The sequence below is a fragment of the Mercenaria mercenaria genome, chromosome 16 (assembly GCF_021730395.1).
Source record: "Mercenaria mercenaria strain notata chromosome 16, MADL_Memer_1, whole genome shotgun sequence".
Taxonomy (NCBI): domain Eukaryota; kingdom Metazoa; phylum Mollusca; class Bivalvia; order Venerida; family Veneridae; genus Mercenaria; species Mercenaria mercenaria.
This window is the reverse complement of record NC_069376.1, coordinates 27061845-27084917: the sequence shown is the minus strand read 5'-3', so window position 1 is coordinate 27084917 and position 23073 is coordinate 27061845. Positions and strand designations below refer to the sequence as shown.

Here is a 23073-nt window from a genome sequence, read left to right as displayed (position 1 = left end):
TTGTAATTTTGTCAACATGAAAGTAATAATTCTAATAACAGAAGTACACAAAAGGGAACATAACAACAAATCATATAAAGTGTGTGAACTCTGCAAGACGAGTACGCTTGGTGATAAGACAAAAAGGGGAAAATGAAGAAGGAAAACAAAAATATGTTGTGACAGAATAGCTTAACGGATTATACACAACTTAATGAGCTAAAAGAGAATAATTCGAAAACACAGACACCAATTACAATTTGATGAGAAATAATCCAAAGAAAATGTGTAGAAAATAATGAAAACGTCCTCTTGAAATTATTCCGTAGGCGTATAACATTTTAGCATTGTTTTGATACGTTAAAACATGGTTCTGCTTTATATCATGTTTTGAATTAAAATAACAATATAGATAAGACTTTAAAAATTGAAAATACTGTATGTGAACAACTTTTAAATCAAAACGGGTACAACACTTAAAATGTTTTGATTGAAGAAACGTCTCAATCACAGTTTATTTCCAAGGTTTACTGTGAACAACCCTCCCATCTTCAGCTACGAACGTGCTTGATCTACTAGTACTCTTCGGTAAAATTTTGTCCTTTCCAAAATTACTTTGTGCCAGGTCAAGCATAATCGTTTGCTTATCAAGCGAGGCCGGATCAAATCGTTGATTCAATGGACCAAGCTCGCCATTTCCATTACTGAGAGATGATGTCGGCCTTGATGCAATGTTGATATTTGTAGGATCGACAAGTTTAGCTTGCTTTGATCTAAAAACATGAGACATTATAAACTATAAACAACAAATTCAACATGAGACATTATAAACTGTAAACAACAAATTCAACATGAAACATTATAATCTATAAACAACAAATTCAACATGAGACATTATAATCTATAAACAACAAATTCAACATGAAACATTATAAACTGTAAACAACAAATTAATAAAATAACTGTTCGTTTTATGGAGGACCTTAAGAATACACATGTTTTAACATCAAGCAATATTTAATTCAAGCCTCCAGTCAGTTGGTAATATACCTGTGATAAAGTATCTATTAGAAAACCAATGAAACCATTACCATTTTCCTCGTTTACCTTGCATCGCAGGGATATCAAAAGTTTTAATAATAGAATTTAAAATTGACAATAAAATTGTAGACAGATTAATGAAATGCTTGTAAATGTATGTATTTTGTTTACAGTAAAGTATATTTTAAGTACCGAATGATGTCTTAAATTGGGCAATGAATATGAAAGGCACGTACTTGTATCTTCTGTATACAAACATGACAGTAACTATGACAACGAGAGCACAAACACAACCAACGATGATACCAGTCACTGTAACAAAATTAAATCATTATTATCCAAATACCGAATAATTAGGAATAATTTAATATAATTATGGTCCTTTCAGGTGTGTCATATGATAACCTGCAAAAGTAAATTATAAAATTGATAGAAATGGTAGCCGATGTTAATATCATATTTTGCTGGTTCAGATATTATCTTTTTGCGTAGCTGAAAAATCACAACTGGTTCGTTATGTAAAGAATAAATAATTAAACAAAAATATATATGATTAAACCTCATTGGTCTTTTAGACCAGGCATTAAGCAACAATGCAATATCATAATTCAATACGGTCAATAGTCAGCATTAGCTATTATATAAAATTAGGAGATATTTACGTTAATATCTATAATTTATTAGAGGATAAGTTGTTTATTCTGTGCTAAACATATACTAATAGCGCATACATACATATGAAAGCAAACGATATTTAATAAAGAATTAAATACGTTCCCAATCATCAATTTTTAGATATGTGTTGTTACATCCCACTGTTGACAGTTGTTCTTATATTTGCTAAACATTGAAACGTTATCTTACCTTTAAGACCTTCTTCAATACTCACTAAAACATCCACTGAAAACAACACATCACAAAAATAAAGATGTCATAAAACAAAAGAAACGTTACGCAATACATTACTGACTGACAGATAACAATAAGCAAAAACATAATTGCATGAAAAATCAAGAGCGTCATAAATGTGGTCCGTTGCATTGAAACGATCAGGAAATCAAGGCTACTTTGATTTGAATGATTGCGACAAGTCAACAAAATGTCTTGAATTAGACAGGATTTTTGGACAAAATAGCTAGATATAGATCAGATATATTTATTTCAGAAACGGGAAAAACGATATAAACAATATAGAATAAAACAATTAAAAATACTGAATCCAATAGTATGTACAAGAAAGCCCTAGCATGCTCCCAATACCACGAATACCACAATAAATAGCAATATAGGAATCTTGTGAATTTTGAAACAACTACAACAACAACAACAAAAAACAGTCAGACAAAACACATGAAACAGCTAATCAGACTACGTATTAACAAGTACGATAAAACCTGAACAACCAACAAAATGACAATAAACAAGTGTGTGAAGTGCCAGTCTATTTCCACAAGTGGTAACTGAGATTTTTGAGCCGGCTAAACGCTGAAAGCGTTTGACGGGTCCTTGCTATCGCCCGAGTTCTCATTCTCATTAAATGGCCTCACAACAAGCGAATTGATGTAGTTCCATTAGATTGTCTCTAATTTCAAAGAGTTCATTGATCGGATGAAGTTCAGTTATGTCAATTCCATTTGCTATGACCAATATACGATGTAATCTGTCAAATGTATTAAGTGTAATTGTGCAATACTCGAAAAAAGCCACGTATTTTCTTCCGCGGTAACTCATTAAGCATAAACACGCATAACGATTCTGCGGGATTTGGAAATATATTCGCGCATATGATTATGGTGACTAATTTTATGCCCTTTTGTCACAAAATAGCAATTATGATGTTCACAAATTCAAATAAAAGCTGCATATTAACTTATTAGCCAAATTATCCATTTGTTACCCTGTCCGTTTCAAAAAATAATCTTTAAAATCATTGCGCAAACAACAAATTTATTGCGCTGTAACATCCAGCGAAAGACAAAATATAGTTCCAGAACATACTGCTAGTATTTTATTGAGTCGGGTACCTCTGAAAGCATTGGAATGTCTCTTATGAAAGAGTTTACCACATCGATGAAATTAAATTATAACAGCTTCATTTTAAATGGCCCGAATAAGATATGTGCAGTACGTTAATTCTTCCGCTAGACTCCGCGGATGATTCCTAATTACATTTTGGGCACTTGTCGGCGAACACACGTGACCTGTTTATAACAACGCTTCTACGACTTTGCGAATATACGGACTTCGGTTCACCGAAAAAATACTACAAAGATTGGCCAGATCAAAATGATGCAAAATCGCGAGTCGCGAAAATGAAAACGTCTACATACAACTTCGTTTTAAATCGTAACCCTTCTGGAATTTTGACTGGTTCGGATTATTTGATTACGATTCAGTTCGCAAAAACAATGAAACCGTCACCCATTCTGCGTTTCATGATGACACATGGGTTGAATTTTGCAGTCAGTAAGCGGATAAGTATCGGGAGAAGAAGCTCTTACTGGTTTGTTTAATTACTACTGATTTTATTTCTTTTTTTCTTCGAGAAATAAACAAATCGGCGAAACATTAAATTGTATTTTCTTGTAGTTTTTGAAATCGAAAGTAGATCGTCTATGTTAGACTGCTTTGACGAAACGAAACAATTTTTTTTATGAAATGATTTAAATAAGAGGTAATTTCACCGTAAACTTCAATGTCAGATACTGCCAATTGCTGCTAAACTGTCTTCGTATCATAACAATTTGTAAAACATATTTATTGAAACTGGAGATTTTGGCGGTATAAAGAAAAGTGTAATCGTATCCGGATATAATATTTTGGGTAAATATCGAGCTGTGTTATGAAATTTTAACATTCAAGTAACAGACATGATAGATATTATTGTAACAGAAATGATTCTAGAATTTATTTTACACATACATAGAATCTATATCAGACTTATATTCTAGTCCTGAGGCATGACCTGAAAGTAAAAATATGAAGTGACAGTCATTCATACTTTGGATATTGTAATACTAAAAAGAATCTAGGTAATATTTAGAAATAGAAACATAAAATTTTCAGTTAGAATTCGCACCAAAGGCTGTATCAAGGGTCTACATTTTCAAAATTTTCTTGTGGTGATACCCCTACCCTACTTGCAGGAAGGGGTATCCTCCCACACCCTTCCCCCATATTGCCACTTTAAAGTTTGATACTTTTGCCCTTTTACGACCTGCCACAATGCCCATTTTAAAATCTGACTGCAGTTTAAAGCGGGAAGGAACACCCCTCCCCACACCCACCCTGCTACCGACCACGTAAAAATGGCTCAAACATTTTTCAGCCCAGACTGGGCCTGTCTGTCTACATGAATCAAAATGGATAATTGAAAGTGCATGGACTTGGGGACTACTGACATGGTTTTGAAGGGGTTAACAGGTCTGAAATAGAACAAATGATGGTTTTAACTAAAAAAGAGCTGCATTTATTAATATCGGTTATCTTTTCCGAAATAAGTAGCTAGTCTGAGTAACCTCCCTTAGTTTCGAATGCGCAATTTTCCTGTCAGTGTAAACATTCATGACACTATATATAGACACTCAGCAACATTTACATATCTTTAAACGCAAAGTAAGTATACTTTAGCGTGTGACACGGTTATCTCCAGACCCGTTATCTGTAAAATATCTGAACAGTTCTTTCGTCCATCCGTTACAAATAGTATGTGGCAGTCTGCGCTATAAAATGTCAGTATATAAATTGTCATATTCAAATTTTATCATGTGCGAATATATACCAGCCGATAATTGCCTGTTTTGGTAATGCCGGACGCAAATGTTTACTGGAAAAATATTTATAATCATGGGCAGTATCTTAGTGTCAGCTGTCAAATTGTAGTTTATAATTTCAACATTTTTATTTTTGCGAACCACTCTTCAATTTTAGAGAAATATATTGGGTTTAAATACTTGTCAATCAAAGTTTTACTAGGCATCGATTGAATGTCCATTTCATCTATTGTAACAAAATCTCTGTTCAGTTGGGGAAAAAACAAACTAAAAACAAACTGAAACTGGTAGTAGACAATACTACCAGTACATCAAGCATTAGCCGACTCTCAGGCCCTTCAGGCCTTTGATTTTTTGTTGGATTTAACGTCGCACCGACACATGATAGGTCATATGGCGACTTTCCAGCTTTAATGGTGGAGGAAGACCCCAGGTGCCCCTACGTGCATTATTTCATCACGAGCGGGTTACTGAGATAACAGCTTACATGCTTAACCAACAGACGCCAAAAAAGGCCAAGTAAATTAGCTCTACCTATTCTTTGGAAAGTCATAAACGCTTTTAACAATATTTCTATCTGGGCTAAAACATGATACACATACTGCTTAGCTGGATTATTTCGGTAACACTTAACATATCAAATACGACCGGGCTTAAACAGTGTATTTATAACCCTAAAATGTTTAACTTATGGTTAACTAACTTACTCTGGGGAACCTTCATACGATCAAATCCTTTTTCTTACCAATGGCGTAAATAGAACACGATACAAACCAACGGTTTTCTAAGGGAAATGCTAACAGGTTTAGTGACAGCCTGACTGACAAAAGGAACAACATGTGGGCAACGAGAGTCATAGCCGGTAAGAGTAATGTTTAATACACCATCTGCTAGTTGGTAAATGAGCATAGCTATAAAACAAATGTTTAATGCACCGTCTACTGGTTGGCAAACGGGCACAACTATAACACTAATGTTTAATTCACTATATTTATTACTTTGAAAAGAAGCATATTTGTAAAGCAAATGTTTAATAAAGTATCTATCCGTGGTAAAGGAGCATAGTTATAAAACAAATATTTATTAGCCTATCTACTACTTGGTAAAGGGGCATAGCTATAAAACAATAACCATATTGTGATTTGTAAAGGAGCACAGCTATGAAACAGATGTTTGATACATCGCCTACTACTTGGTAAAGGAACACAGCTATAAATCAAAACGAATTTCGGTATTTCGAACGTTTCGATTTGAATGGAGTTTGTTAAAACTGAAAGCAAGTGAAAATATATATTGAATAGAGAATTGAAAAGTAAAAATATAAACAAAGGATGCATTATCAAATATTGAACACAATTTTAAGACAGCGTCCTCTCCCACTCTCCCAATCTGGGGATTTGTTCTTGGCTCGTATAGCAATAATTCATCTGTAACAGATATATCGCTAAAGGTTGCTTTTTGAATATAGAATTATTAAAGTATTTTACTGTAACTGTATCATTATATGATTGTCTGATTTTCTTTAGTATTAATCAGAAATATGTCCCAAAATTGTTTCTGAAAACAACTTACTGTCTATGTCACAAACTTCATCCGCTTTAACATAAAATAACTTACAAAGTTTAAAAATGATTGCGACTGATACGCGTTATTACCTTCTACTTACCGGTGCATTCACTAATACTTGTGGACCGTATTCCAACTGTACTTTTTCCTTTCGGACAGTCAGTACAGCTGGACTGACCCTCTGCTTCTTGAAAAGTGCCAACAGAACAAGGTTTACAATAGTCTGTATAAAGGTATGTTCCTTTTCCACATGGCACTAAAATAGTAAAGATTGAAAGATGAAATATTTCTACACTCTGAAACAATCGTATTCCTGCAAAGATCAACATAAAAAAATTATATCAGATTCCAGTATTATAAGTCTTGTTTACCTCTAATATTTATAGAACATGAAGCGTGAAGACACGTGAAGTGTTTATGCGACTGTTTGTATTAGGCTAAATCTAATTAATCTCCTTTAAGAGGACTGTGGAAATACAATTGACCGTAAAGAATTTATGTGTATTTTTTAAATGTGATTATGAATTAGTATCCTTAATGAATCAAACAAAATCATAGAGAAACAAAGTGAAATATTGACAACTAACCGCAATAAAATTTGACTTTCGTTTGTCCAGGTCCACACACGACTTCTCCATGTAATTCTGTAATGTTACCATTCAGTTCATAGTCGTCGTCAAGAATTTGTACAGTAAACTCACCATCATCAGCTGCACGTTGGATATTTTGGAATGCATTTTCCAGGTCAGCCAATGTCTTATTTTTATCATCTGAAACAAAGGTGTTTAAACTTATGTTTAAACTTTAAGTCAGGAACACTATATGAACACTATATACAAGTTTTTACTTTTCTCATAAACTAAAATCTTTACGTTGGTTAACAAAATAATATAAAACTGACATCCATATACCAAGAGGCGTTTTAGGAAAGCCAACAAAATGATTATCAACTTTTTAATGTAAAACGGTGTGTGTAAATATAAGGTACTGCATTCAGGGATTACATTAAATTTAATGCTACTTCCCCTAATTTCACATAAGCCGGTGCTAGGAAGAGGGGTGGGGTGGGGGGGGGGGCGTTAGGGGGTTGCACATTCCATTACCTCTCAGACTCAATAAAACCAATTCTGCTATTTTTCTTCTTGATTGCATTGTAAGCGTCCAAAAAATCTGCCTACAGATTTTAAATGCACAATGCAGTTACTATATAAAGAATCAAATGACACTTGTCCCACAAATATACACTGGAGTAGATAAATTGCTACGAAGATGTAAACAGTACATGTATTCCTCTCTGGATAAACTTCAGGACTGGAGCATTAATTTGTGTTATAAGTGACCGATGAGCATTTTCTCTTTGAATGATGTTGATTTTTTTCCAGTTGTTTAAACTACCTCGAGATATTACACGCAATAACACATTAACATAACATCTAATAAATGGAAACAAGTTACAAATATTTAGAAAACATCTGGGCATAGTTATGTTCTATTTAATTCTTACTGCGCATTCAAAACAACTGTAAAATCAAAACTTTATTGAGTTACCTTCAGTGGGGTTACTTCTAATCTGTAAACTAAACCCGGCTGTCTTCTCTGAACGTCGCCGACGACTTTTGCTGTCACAATCAATAACATTCACATACTTCAAAGAGCAACTCTTTTTCTGTAAACATGGAACATTTGATAGCATTATGTTGACTGTCATGTCTATTTGTTCACGTGCAAGATCTTCCAAGTCTTCATTTGCACAATACAGATCCTTGTAATGTGCCGAGTATACGACCTTCAACTCTTTCGGTAGTTTTATTGCTGAAAGGATAAAATAATGTTCTCAGCTCTTCGCAAGAGTTCTCCAGCGCCATCCTAGTATGACTTCTTGTAGACGTAGCTTAGTTATTTTCCATCGAAATGATATATGATTTGCTATTTATTTTGTATACGAAAGACATATGCATGTTTATAACCACATTTATAATATTTTAAGCAGTTTTGAAATACAACTCTCCCGTCAGTTTCTCTTTTTAAAATTGCAATTCCGTTTTACTCTCTCTCTCTCTCTCTCTCTCTCTCTCTCTCTATATATATATATATATACATATGTCAATTTCTTCTTTTTAGGTATATATATTCGTTTTAAGACAGGGTAAAACATACCTTTTACATAAGGCCTTGAATAAGTAACGCAAATTTAAAATCTTTATTTTATTATTCTTATTCAATAATAAACTTATAATGTTTCTATTCTATGTTTCTATTACCGACACACTCTGGTAACCGCCTCTCGGGATTTTCATCGGTCTGATAATTCCATTCTTGAAATGTATGAGGTCCACAGTAATATAATGGTAGAGGCTCTATGTCAAAGTCGAAGCCATCGTCACATGAAACTGTACAGTTGATAGACTCAGTATCATTTACACATTCCAGGGACCCATTCATAGGAGCAGATATTTGAGGGCACACTGTGAATAAAAATGTTATTTGAATAGGATCGGTACAAGAATAAGTACTTATTTAGTTATAAATTATATATATATATTAGATTTCACGTAAGTACCTGTGCCTGTATACAGAAATGGTATAATGATATTTTCCCTAGCGATCATTATAATAAATAGTATTACAACATAAAAGAAGTTGTAATGGGTGGTGACACTGAATTGCTTGCGCATTGTTCCTATATGTCGACGCCTAAAGAGTAATGACCTCATTCTTGTATGCTATACAGAAAAAGTGTACGAATCCAGAAGAACGTTGGATCTACCTTGGTACCTGTCCTTACACATAATATATCTGCAGGGGAAGCTATCGCCATATGACATTAACACACATAAATTTCAATGTAAAGAAACTATTCTCAGTCTTACCTGGACAATCAGAGTTGTTACAAGTCGTAAAATCAAACCCGTCACCAAAACACATTTGCCCTCCATTGTCAGGTGATGGACTATTACATAACCGCTTTCGTTTCTTCTCACCATCCCCACATGTAGTAGAACATTCGGACCAATTGCCCCATCCACTCCAACCACCATCCACTATAAATAAATGGACATAAACGACTCACATCTGTTTTCAAAACAACTTGTGTCATCACCATGAAAATGCAAATATGTTTTGAATGCGTATTAGTTCATTTGTATGAATCTCTTATTTCCCCTCTAAAGATGAATCTCTAATAAAAATATTATTTATTAAATATATTGCATATCACAACTAAAAGCAAACACTCACCCATTTCTATTTCACAATATTGTCCAGTGTAGTTGGCTGGACACTGACAAGAATAGTTAGCAACTCCATCCATACATGTGGCATTGTTCATACAAATATTTGCTTCACAATCATCTATGTTTATATCACACTGCGTGCCAAGATATCCTTGTTCACAAGTGCATGTAAATCCGTGCAAAGCGTCAGTGCACATACCGTGAAGGCATGGAGAGGATACACAGTTGTCAAAATCTGCATTTAAAAATCGTTTCAGCTTGAACATATAACTTTTCTAGTATGAAACATATATGATTTGATTGCTTAAAGCAAATGAAATATTCTTGAGTAGCATGACTGCTAATTAAAGTGTAGGCAGTTTGTTTATGAACCTTACTACTTATTATGAAGAGCAATAGCCTGTATACATTTGTAACAAATTATAATATTACAAAATGACAATCTGGTAAGGGTAGGTAACACAACATGAACCTGAACAAAACCTTCAAGCGGGCAATAAATGTTAGATTCAAGTAGTTAAAAGTAAAAAGACAAGACATATTGTCTTGTTAAGGTTCTGAGGCTATATCATATGTACCTTGCATAAATCTTACACGGTTATAAAGGATACAAACCATCACATTGGCTGGGTATGTGCATGTATGCTCCTACGATTTCAGCCTCCTCCATTGTCTTCCATGAAAGAATATCTCCTACCTCACTCGAAAAGCATCTGTGACGATTGTCAGCGGTATATTTACCACGCCATACATTTAGTTGTGAAATGCTTCCGCTCGTGTTTGTATCTGGTAATATATATTCCATTATAACTAAATCTAATGAATGATCTAATACATGGACCAGCTCCTTCACTTTAAAGCTTTACTGGTTTGAAATAAAGATAACGCCACAAGTACGTAAATGTGTCTTATATGATTAAATTATTTTGACATTTAAAATGCAATGTAAACTATCGAAGTTCGGACTTATTAAAAATGTTTAATATCAAATCTATCGAAACGTTATTTAAAAATCAGATTCAGGATAAATTTCCAGCAAATCAAATGTATTTATTAACAATGTTTAAAGTTTTGTTTGTTTGTTTTGGGTTTAGCGCCATTGTTTTCAACAGTATAATAGTTATATAACTCTGGCAGTTAACCTAATCAGTGTTCCTGAATTCTGTGCCAGTACAAACCTGTTCTCCGCACGTAGCTGCCAACTTCCCCACATGAATCAGCGGTTGAATACGAATGATTTCAAACACAATGTCATTTTAATACATCGCAACAGAGAACATACGCGTGGCCCGGAGATTGAACTCACGGCCCGTGATTCACGGATCTGCGCTCTCCCTATTGAGCTAACGGACGGACTGTACATGTTTAAAGATTAAGAATCTAGAATAATTACGTATTTATTTAGACGCCCCATCTACAGGGGAATAATTTAAACAAAGACTCGTAAACCTAAAATCTGACAACTTTGTTTGCTTCAGTAGAGATATCTTGTTTTTCTTTTCTTCTTTAAATTTTTTTGGGGGGCGAGTGGGGAGGGTAAATAACTGATCACCGAAATTGCTTTTTGTTTAAAGAAACATCTACATTCATCGCAAAAAATGACTTAAAATTACGTTTTGCAACGCAAATGAAACTTCACTAATGGTACCTTGCAACTATTTCATTTGCAGGGTAATACCAAACGTAATGCTGATTCTTTTTGTTGTATATATTTCAAGAATGTTGTAACTTTGATTTCTTCAAAAATGTTTACCTGCATGAATAGAAAATGTGTTGAAAGTCATATCTCTACAGCCGCTTGTGTAATCTGCGACAGGTAAAGGCATACCATCCACACTTACAGCAATTTTGCATAAAGGGCTATTGTGCAATGTGATGTAGTGCCAGCGCAAATCCGGAAATGCGAAGTTAACTTCAGTATCCTTGCTTTTAAAGACAATTAAGTTTCAGAATAGTTTTGCCAACACCTTTGCACACATATTGCAAACACACACTGAGACACATTTTTAAAAAGTTGAGATCAGATATGTATTTGAAAACTAAAACTGGTGCTCCCGTAAAATAACTCTATCAATAGTACACAAATTGAATGTGTTGCACCTAGATTTACTTTTTTAAATGTGTGAAGAGTCTCAGAAACACGATTTGATTTGCATGCGCTTTTTACAGAATATGCAGTGTTAAAAACATTTAAACGCATAACAATGTTATTCACGTAATACTAAACAGAGTCGATGATAATTTATATAAGTTTAGATCAATACAACTGGACAATAAATAAGAACATCTCAGTGCATTTGCATACATGTATGCTAAAAATTAAGAAACCAAAAGTCGTATCAAAGACTTCTTTATCTTCTGGTTGATACGTAGAACGGAAGTACAGAAAACTTTAAATGTCTAATCCCTATTATCATTCATTTTAATACTTAGTACTTAATGGAATTACTTGTTGTGTCTCTTCACTTTTTTCAGGCCTTCCCAGATCCAAAGCACCTCATTCCCCTTGTCAGAAAACTGGACGGTTGGAAAATCATCAGCGGAATGTTTAAACCAAAACGCGACAGTGAAGTCTTTTATGGTTACATTTTCCTGCAATGTTACATGTAGGTCAGTCTGCTCGTTAGTTACCATCTGGATGTCAAACTCTGCAAAATGAACGCTTATTTCAGCCTACTGTTCCGGAGAATAAATTATAGATAACACGAACAATGCAGTTACTTATATTAACATTTTTAATTTTATGAATATATTTATATAATTTTTTTCAATGCCACTCGTAACGAATCATCTTTGTATCAATGAATTTGGTAAACAAATATTGTAATTGAAAATTGAAAATAATTTCAAGTAACGTATATATTATGTACATTCTGCATCTGTCTTAGCAATTCTGTAGCTATAAAAGTTCCTATATTAACCTAAGTTAAACTTGCATATTATTATTTACCTTCGCAATTAGAGATAGACATCGAACTGAAGGTAATTGTCGATTTAGATCCTCGGCATGATCGACAAAATGTCTGTCCATAAGATGACTGATACTGTCCTTGCTCACAGGGAGAACAGGGCTTGAGACCATCTCTAGAGTATGTCCCTGGCTTGCATGCCTCTATCGTAAAGTAACTCTTTCGTAAACTATTCATATGACTAATTTCATTTGAATGAACACGCTTGATGAATTATTTTATTCGTTAATCAAATAAGCTAGATTGCTTGACAGACAAAAATACTATTCCTTTCATATATATAACTTGGAGAGATCATACATGTTACTTCTTCATTTAAAAGGAATATCACATCAAACCGCTTTGAACATTATGTATTTAGTTTATACTAATTTGTTTTAGCTCGATTGTGATGAAAGCTTCAAGCTTATTGGAACCACTCCCGAGTCCGCTTCCTGGAAAAACCAGTACTGGTGTCATATGAGAAGTCATGGTCGTGACCCCAGTGTGGCTCGAACCCACGAACGCTGGATTGAGCGGCCGACAACATATGTATTTGAATATGAAATACCTTCGCATTCCTTTACGGAACTAGCTCCAACACTATGTGTTGTAGTACCTACTGGACAACGTATACACCTCAGTTGGGCAGCTTTGTCTTGGTAAGTACCTTTCCGACAAGCCTCACATACGGCAGGACCAGGTCCACTTACAAAGTACGTGCCTTCCGGGCAATCAACTAAAACAATTAAAAAAATAAATTATTAAAAGGTATTTATAACGACTTGTCAAGCAAAATTAGCAATGAGGGCACATGTCACCAAATGACTTAAGCATACATATCAATTTTATAGTTTGCTTGATCCAGGAAAATTAATTTCATTACAATGTTATTATATATTTTATTTTTTTAAATTTTGTTTAAACCATCAGTTTTGCAATTATGTTGAAAGTATGAAATAATTATATATTCTATTTCAATTTGTTAGACCTACACCTAAGCTATAAGCATTTTTTCAGTTTTAAATTTTAACAATAATTGACACTCATACATCGATGAATTGGTCTTTCAGCATATTACAAATGAAGTTGTCTTTTGTAGTTTATCGGTGTATGTCTTCATACCAGAAAAAAACGGACTATAAAAGAACTTACTGCAGTCTAAGCTTTGCTCCGACTTGACAGATCCTATCGGGCACAGTATCTGTAATCCTGTAGTCATAAACTGCTTTTTAGAGACTGCAGTATCGCCAAAGATCCTATTTTCGTTGTCAGTAAGTACTTTCTGTGTGCTCTCAAGAAGTTCACTGTATCGTGTCTCAGCCGTATATAAACTTTCGTTACCATGTAATCTTACGGGTAAGTTTGCAGTTAGAACAAGAATGTTTCTAGAATGAGTGTCTCGTTTTTTCCTTCCTGTTGCCCCACAGCTTATCTATAGGTAAAATATTATTGTATCAATGTAATAAAACAATAATTTTGCCTATTTTACTTCCAGCTTTGCCCAGTGTATTGGACTATAAAGATACAACAAATATGTAATTGTACGTATGTTAGTTCAAATGCCCTCTGGACTGAAAATACAACACAAAGGTGCATGTACACGTGCTTGTTTAAATGGTCAGTTACTTGTCTCTTATATCAGCTATATGTTAGCTGATTCAATGAAGTGAGGTAACTAGACGGCAAGTGTCGGATTACAGTTACTATTTAAAAAGAGCGCTTATGTTCAAACATACCTCATTATAACATATCTATTATTTGATCGGAGTGATATTGAATGTTTAATACTGGTTTGCCTGGTACATGTTCATGTTCGTTTTCGTAAAGCTAATTAAATATGTTTGTCATCACAGTTTTTGCATGGGCCGAAACGTTCGAATCCTTATAAAATGTAAAGAGAACACTTGCAAGAAAATATTTTTCATATCTTGCCGAAAAGCATGGTCATTAATACGCTGCACTTGCCAAATTTAGACAATAGCTATGCGTGCACGTTATGTACATGTATGTAGATTATTCCCGAGTTCGTATGTGCAATTACTGACTGTTAAGTAATTACCTGAACGTTTCGTGAATTGCATTCAATAGAGTCCGGGCATGCTTCTAATTGATACAGACTGGCTTTAACAGCTGCAACAAAATTGCTTGCTATTTCTTGTTGAGTTGCTGGATCAGTACAGTCCCCATCAAAATAGTACGATGCTTCTATTCCAAGATAATGTGGCACACGATGACCATGTACCGCTTAAACGAAAAGAATTGTGGTAATTTTATAAACGTCTACATGTAGTTAACGATTGGCTGGAAGTGTAATCAGATAGCATTTAGGTATTTGGCGTCAGCATAAATTTACAGCCTCAGTTTAAAATCGTTTAAGCTTTCACAACTGTTAGGTCTGCATGAAAGACAATGTAAGAATATTATTTTTGCAATGTAAAGGTTGCTCTTAAACTTCTTTTTTAATCTTTTTTCTTTATACTTTAAAATAAGTTTCTTACAAATTGTATGGGACGTAACCTCTATTTTATACCTCTGCAAGTTTTCACTGTTGGTGTCTTTCTTGACCATTCGCCATGTCCTTGACATACGTATAATTTCTGTAAACTAACGCTTGACATTTGTGTTCCATTTTTACATTGAACTTGGCAATACTGCCCTCCTTCCCAGTTATCGCATACAACCGCGCCATTTTTAGGTGGAGGAATCGATACACAAGCCCTACCATCTAAGATAAAATATATGTATAAACATGTTGTCTATATAAAAACAGAACTCGTGTACTTTACCATGTTAAAATTCTGTTATTTTGTTACTTTTATAGATGACAAGACAAAGTGTATCACGCGAAAGAGAATAACAATACTTTATGATATGACTACACTTAGTAAGGACATATTAACACACATTCTTTCTTCACCACAGTAGCCCGGAAAACATAGTGTATCAAAGGCAGCATATGCTGGTTTGGTGGAACAAACGTTTTATAAAAAAACATATAGCGACATTTAATCTGGCTATTTTACAAATTTTGTCACAGCCACTATCCTCCCACAATGGTTGCTCTGGTTGTGACATGTTTTTGCTATTTTCAATACGGAGTCCATGAGATGTTTTCCTTTTGACACTAAACATAATGTAAATATTTAGAAATCAAGATATTAACTGAGAAACATTAAGAGCAGGTAATACGTTTGCAAGAATTTACAAAAATCTTGGGTTATTACTGATATATTTTAGAGACATGCATTTTAAGGCTTAGTCTAAACTTTAATGATGACGCGAACAGAAAAAGATGTAATTAAAAGCTATCTGAAGATCAGTAGGACTGCAGTATAATCTTGTAGCTGCGATAACGAAGAACATCAATGACTTGTATTGAAAGCCCGTACTTATTCTGAAAATCTGACACTTTGTTATATGATCATCTTTGTTGAATACAAGACAGAAACTTATCAAAGCGTAATGTCAGAATATGTTTGATGTTAGACTAACTTTAGGATGTGAACGAGGACAGTACCATGTTTACAAACTATTGACGACTATCAATGTAATATCCTAGTACAATGTAAATGCCAAGTTCCTTCCAGTAACTCATTCGGAAATATTTTCTTTTTCACGGAATTATTAATATTTTCTGTAATTATTGATGCTAAAATTTTAATTATATTTATCTGATAGAAACACACAAGTATTTTAGTATCAGTAACCAGCTCTTGCACATTATCTTCAAAACAGTATTTACTGGGACAGTCGAAGTATTTGGAGACTAATATAGATTTCGGATGAAATGGCAAAGACAGATCCGGCATTCACATGAACATTTTACCTTTCAATTTTAAAGAACGCATGGTCGGTATATTTTCCGTAAATAAAATGTACACTCAATATAGTTATATAAAAATAATAATAGGTAAGCTTTAAATAGTACTGCTTTTTTCTTTTCGGCAAATTACAACAGTTAATTTTTTCATTTTAGGTAATTTAAACGTTTTTGTCTACCGTATATGTACAGAGTCAATCAATTTGAAAAAGACTTAACCGCTTTTCAAAATACATGCATATCTAAATCATATATATGTTTAATTACGCTTATTTAAGTAAGCCAATGTGGACATATGAAATATGTTGTTATTTTTAACTCTTACTTTTACAAACTGTCTGCTGACCATCTTTCCAGTTCCAGGCTCCATATAAACCATCGGGACTCTTGTTGCATCCGACATCATTTGAACCTTGTAAAATCTTGCCAGGGTCGCACGAGATATCACAACGTGCGCCTGTTCGATAACCATGTGGACAATCAATATGAACAAATGGTGTCGGATAGAGTTTGAAACATCTGATTTCTGAAATAAATATATATCACAAACGTTAATTTTAGCAATATGCGTATCATGATAGCATTACTTACATTAAATATCAACAAGCTCTAAAGATTGATAATAAAGCTAAACACGTATGCATTACATTAATATAGCACAAACGGTAAAACTTATATGATATACTATAACTTGTGGTAATATATGTAGTAAATACAGTATGTCGATTAGTTGGTGACAGAATGACTTGTTTAATATCGTATACTAGTATATCACCAAGAGCGGTAACTTAGCTAATCGAGTGGAGTATATTTTCAAACAAAATTAAATGTGATGCCCTAATATTTAGTAAATTAACATCTTTTATTATATTGTTGAGGTTCTTCAGCAATATTAAATGTTATGCTATTTATAACTCTATTATAAATTTACATTATATAGCTATCGAGATATTCAAGAAATAATATATAGCCGAACCATGTTTTAACATATTGAAACAAAACGATGATGTTATGCATATGTCATTCCCCACTTTAGGTTCAACTTTATTGATTATTTATTGTTTATTGATTAGTCATTGTTTATTGACCTAGTTATGAGACATAATGTAAATATATTCTATGGTGTTCCAGAATGTTCTACCACAAAACTGAGAAGTAAATGTTTGATGCAGAGCATCAAGTCGCCGGAAAACTGTCGGATAATATTTTGAATATTGGATTGAAGAAATGCTTAAAAAGCTATGACTGCTATTGCGGTGCATTCCATGCCGTTGAAAGGCTGAGAAACTTCGCATCTTTGATGAAAGTTAACCAATAACCCTCTTACTATTTTAATATTTTTCATTATTTAGAAAACACCCGAGCGCCAGCATCCTCGCGAATAAGAAAGGAAATGAACGGAAATCAACAACGGCATATATTTTTTCACATTTTCAAACAATAAATACAAAACATTTCTTGTAACCGAAACATTTCAACAAATAATATGTGATAGGCCCAAAATTTGTCATTAAAGTAAAAAAAGTCACGAAATTTAATGATATTCATATATAGACTGTGTTACTTCCCTTGTCTTACAGAGAAGAGACAGTCACAGATTTTGCTCTTAGACTGTGTTACTTCCCTTGTCTTTCATGCGCTCATGTAGATCTTTTTTTTGTTTTTGTCTGCAATAGTATATTTTAAATATACGCAGCGTGACGCAGACACAGGTAAAGACTCAGCCAATCAGTGCTCGCTGGAAATCCCTAGCAGTCGTTAACTTACTCACGGCAGAATAGGAGTCTAATTCATGTAGAGATAAGCTCTTACTATAATTTCTCTATTTTCCTGGAAAAAAGCTATCTTTTGAAATAATAAAAACCTTATGATTTTCTCAGCTCACAATTCCTTTATGTAATCCTTTCATTAACTGCCTTATTTTTCTCTATTTACAATATCACTTTTTCATTGTCACGTTTTAATCACTTCTCCTACAATTAAGCTGTAGAATCCTAAAGCGTATCAAATATACATGTAGTCGCCGGTTTAAACTAATAAACAGGGTGTAACAATAATTGTTTTTAAAAGTCTGGATTGTTTTTGATTTTCTAGAATGTTCTTTTTTCTAAGTGTTACATGAAAGTTCTGAAACCTCCCATGATACATTAAATAGAGAGCTGTTTTAGGACAGAGCAAAACTTTTACCTGTATTTCTTGATAACAAAATATTACCAATTTGGATTCTTAATATCTAAAGGATTTACATTACTACTGTGGATTTAAAAGTGGAAATCTTTAAAGAGATGATTTATATTCTTTGGATATACTAAATTCAATTTTGAAATGTTGTGAAAAATTGTGGAATTTATACAGATTGGATTTAAAATTGACTTGGACAGGATTTGGACAATTTTTCCACATTAGACTGGATAGTACGGTTATTTGACTTTTTTGATGTATTTGAATTGTTATTTTTATGAATAAAATTTCGTTATTTTTAATAGTTGCTGCTTTGTTTTTCTGTTATTTTTACTTACTGTAACAAGTAGTTGTTACCCTTGATTATACGCCTGCGGAATAATGTCATGAGGGCGTACCTCGAGTACATTATACATGCAGCGTAAACCCAATTCGTATTGTTGAAGCGTGGTTAACCTTTATTTTATTTCGAAATGTAAAAGCGGTCTGTTAAAGAATTTCGATTCTGAAATGTCTTTTTTTTATAATTTAGTAGATCAAATGTGGTAGCACGCTTTTTCGGCGCCTTCACGGAGTCAAATGATATGTGGTCATTGCGTCGAATTTCCGTGTTTTAACGAAAACGTGCCAGCATTTTTCCTATTAGAATATCTAATAAATATAGGTTAATTTGGTCTTACCTCGTACAATAACTTGAAACGAACAATCATTAATAGCGATATTTCCTGCATCATCCCTCGCTCCATACTGAACTGAATATATTCCAGCAGTAAGCCTGGTACCAGGAGGATATCCATGTTTCAAATATCTACTCGTCTTATTGCTATTGTCGTTGACCTTTGGTTGTGTCCAGCTCACTTTAGTTGAGTTTAAACCTGTATCCGTTCCTGATATGACAATACTCGGACAGGTTCCCGGCTTGAATACCGGTGGCTCAACGTCTAAAAATGATTAAACAACCTGATATTTTGATCATGCAGTAAAACAGACTCTGCTATAACTTCAATAAAAATGACATATGTCAATACTCTACCTAAACTTTATAACAAACATTTTCTGATCGGGTTTAAGGTGCCTACTGTTAACATTAATGGCACTACCGACAAGAAGATTATACCTTCAAAAATTTGTTCATTGGTTATCTATCTATTCTCTAACTTTCAAATATGATATATGTTTTAACGATTGTAAATTGTAAGATATTCTACAAATAGGGAGATCAAACCTTACCTACACATTTCGGCTGACCATATTTTCGCCAGGACTTTGTTTTGTCGCACACTAAAGTTTTGCTAACTCTCGGTGGCATATCAAATCCTGAACCACAGTTATAAGAACATATGCTACGAAAATTCGTTCCATTTGTGCATTTTGGACGCCCTGCACCCTCTACGCTGCGAAGATCAGGACACTTCCAAGCTAAAAATCACATAACGCCTCATAATGTAAAGAAAGAGAATATGATTTATGAAATGAAAATGGAACAGTACTCATCTTAAAGTAAACTTTGCAAAGTTCCGTTCCACTGAAAGTTACCTAGGCCACATTATAAAGAAACAAACATCTTTAGAATGTCGGCATTAAGGTAGTGGACCTATTATGGCAATCGGCCCATTCCGCGCGATTACGTATCCTCTGTTTATGATTTCGGGATGCTTCGGCCATAATAGAAAATTATTTTTCATAACAACCGGAGAATGCCGAAATCCAATCCTCTACGGAGAATATGTAAACGAGCAGAAGTTGCCGATTACCATTACCGGTCCACTACCTTAAAGTAACATACCCATGCAAGTTTGATTCGTTACAGTTTCGAAAGACCAACGATGTACAACAATAAGAATTTATAAAGTAGAAACTACATGGGATCTACACTTAAGCTGCAATATAAGATACTTTATTCATACGTTTGCATGTTGGTTGTGGCCCTGACCATTTACCATTCTTCTGACAGTGTAGCACTTCTTGCCCCCCTTGTAAATCAAATCCCTCGTAGCAACCGAATCTGCAGCTGCCACCATTCAAAAATTCAGTCACAGGGTAGCATTGATAATAACCATTCTGAATGTCCTTTGGTGTGTCACATCGTACGACTAAAATGATTCACAATAACTCGCATCATAATAATGCCAATAAGACGTCAGAATCTGGACACTATGTCATTAGTATGTAATTTACATTGATCTACTGCCATGTACTATCAAACACTTTACATCTAATTATTTGTAAAATTCCAATTCCTGTATACAAAGTATACCCTTTACATAGCAGTGTTGGTAAATGTCTACAAATATCATACCCTTTCATTTCATTATTGGCAAACTGTCGCCTTCTTGTATATAAATATCATACCCTTTACATTTCATTATTGGCAACGGTCGCCTTCTTGTATATAAATATCATACCCATTACATTACATTATTGGCAACGGTCGCCTTCTTGTATATAAATATCATACCCTTTACATTTCATTATTGGCAACGGTCGCCTTCTTGTATAAAAATACCATACCCTTAACAATTCATTATTGGCAACAGACACCTTCTTGTATATAATATCATACCCTTTACATTAACATCTATATGGCATTCTGCTCGGTTTCCGCTTCTGTCTTTAGCTTCGTATGTAACTGATGTTGGTCCCTCAGGAAAATTGCTGCCTGGTGGATACCCACTTTTTCTCCGTGGTCTGAAATAATTTGAATTGAAAACCTAATATGTATATCATTAGTCTTGTGTCTTTGAAATCTCAACACAAATATGCACAAATATGGAAATAAGCTTCGGGATCTATATCTACTAAAGAGAAAGACATTAGTTTTGAAAATAAAATCCCAATTTCTGATACATAGTTTTTGTATTACCAAAGAATCTTTTCGTAGGAAAACACACTTCAAATGGTAAATGGTATCAAATTAGCTTATGACAGCTGTATAGCACTGTACCACTTAAATTTAGTATTAAAGTCTTGATGGTAAGATGTAAAAGTAATATCTGGAAAAGCAAGCACGAATTATATCAAATATAGATGTTGATTTAGATCAAAAACATTATTTGTGACCATTTGTTTACATTGCGACAAATACAAACATATTTTTGTTAAAGCAGAACATTTATAAACTTTTATTCTTACAGCTAGTTATTTAGGAATTTATATAGGTATAAAATAAAAAACCTTTATTGATGTAAACGAGAATATGATACGTACGTTATTGATCCGTCTGTTTCATCAGAAGCCATTGGTTCTTTCCAAGTTGCTTTAGCAACATACAAAAATGGTTCGGCCGTTACATATATTACTGGAGGCTCACAAGTCATACCAGGCGGCGTTCTATCTGTAACGACATAAAACAGCTACAACAAGGGAAAACGTGTTTTAGAGCATTGCACTTGATCTAGCGGGGCCTCCGTGGCCGAGTGGTTAAGGTCGCTGACTTCAAATCACTTGTCCTTCATCGATGTGGGTTCAAGCCTCACTCGGCGCGTTGGATTCTTCATGTGAGGAAGCCATCCAGCTGGCTTACGGAGGGTCGATTAATCTACCCAGGTGTCCGCTCGTGACGAAATAATACACGGAGGGGCATCTGGGGTCTTCCTCCACCATCAAAGCTGGAAAGTCGCCATATGACCTATAATTGTGTCGGTGCGACGTTTACCCAATAAAATTACTTAATCTAGCAAAACTGCTCATGGAGGAAGTCCATATTCAACTTTGGCTTTAAATATCGAATAACATAAAGAGAGCATTTAACGAAAAGAAGCACATATCAATACGCATGGGCTGGACAAAGGGAGCCCGATTTGGAGACTAGTTTAAAATTTTCAGCATCTGATTGTTTGATCTTTGAGAAAAACCGACATCTGCATTCAATTTTAATCTTGAAATCATGAGTCTGTCTTGAGTTACGTAAGGATAGGCAAAATACTGAGTCTAGATTCCTGGTACTATGAACCTGAGAACGATCGCATTCTTTTGCATGCGTGCTTTTAGATAATTCAATATCTTGAAAGACTTTTAACATTTGTCAAAATGTACGAAAGTTACGAGTAAAAATGTGGCTGTTTTTACATTTGCATTCAAACTGCAAATACCTTGCAATTTAAGAAGACGAACCGAGACATAAAAGTTTAATATCATACCAGATGGATGCCTGTCACCAAAAGTACAGCTGGTAAAAAAAGAGGCAACACAAATGACTCCTTGTGCGACTCCTCTGAAGACGTTCCCTACTGCTCTAATAGTTCTTCGGAACCAACCCCTTTTGCGACGGATATGCTTTTGGTTGTCTACGATATCTAACAAAATATACACATTACAAACACTTTGAAAATCAGATCAAACATTCGCATCTCATGAATTCGAAAACTTGCCTCGATCGAGACTTAAGTCAGATCAATTCCTCAAAGAAATATTTATCTTTAAAGCCAGACTTTATCTAAGAATTCATGGTATATAAATTTTACAAATGGAAAAGACATTATAACACTATTTTAACAGACTGCAAGTATATCTTATAGTAAGATACATTT

The 23073-nt window shown here is 34.1% G+C and overlaps 1 protein-coding gene across 1 annotated transcript; it reads right to left on the bottom strand.

The window, feature by feature from the left end:
* Positions 1-493: 493 nt before the first annotated feature.
* Positions 494-22785, bottom strand: LOC123540029 (sushi, von Willebrand factor type A, EGF and pentraxin domain-containing protein 1-like). Its single transcript, XM_053525825.1, has 24 exons — positions 22684-22785; positions 21752-21878; positions 21108-21232; positions 20452-20637; positions 19775-19963; positions 19225-19485; positions 16689-16889; positions 15074-15268; positions 14603-14787; positions 13696-13975; positions 13112-13279; positions 12543-12704; positions 12042-12240; positions 11346-11518; positions 10208-10378; positions 9597-9827; positions 9230-9400; positions 8621-8824; positions 7908-8171; positions 6947-7129; positions 6460-6615; positions 1885-1920; positions 1257-1332; positions 494-752 (listed from the first exon to the last, which is right to left on the bottom strand). The coding sequence occupies exons 2-24, from the start codon at positions 21859-21861 to the stop codon at positions 494-496; spliced, it is 4185 nt and encodes a 1394-aa protein (XP_053381800.1). The 5' UTR covers positions 21862-21878; positions 22684-22785.
* Between the last annotated feature and the right edge of the window lie 288 nt (positions 22786-23073).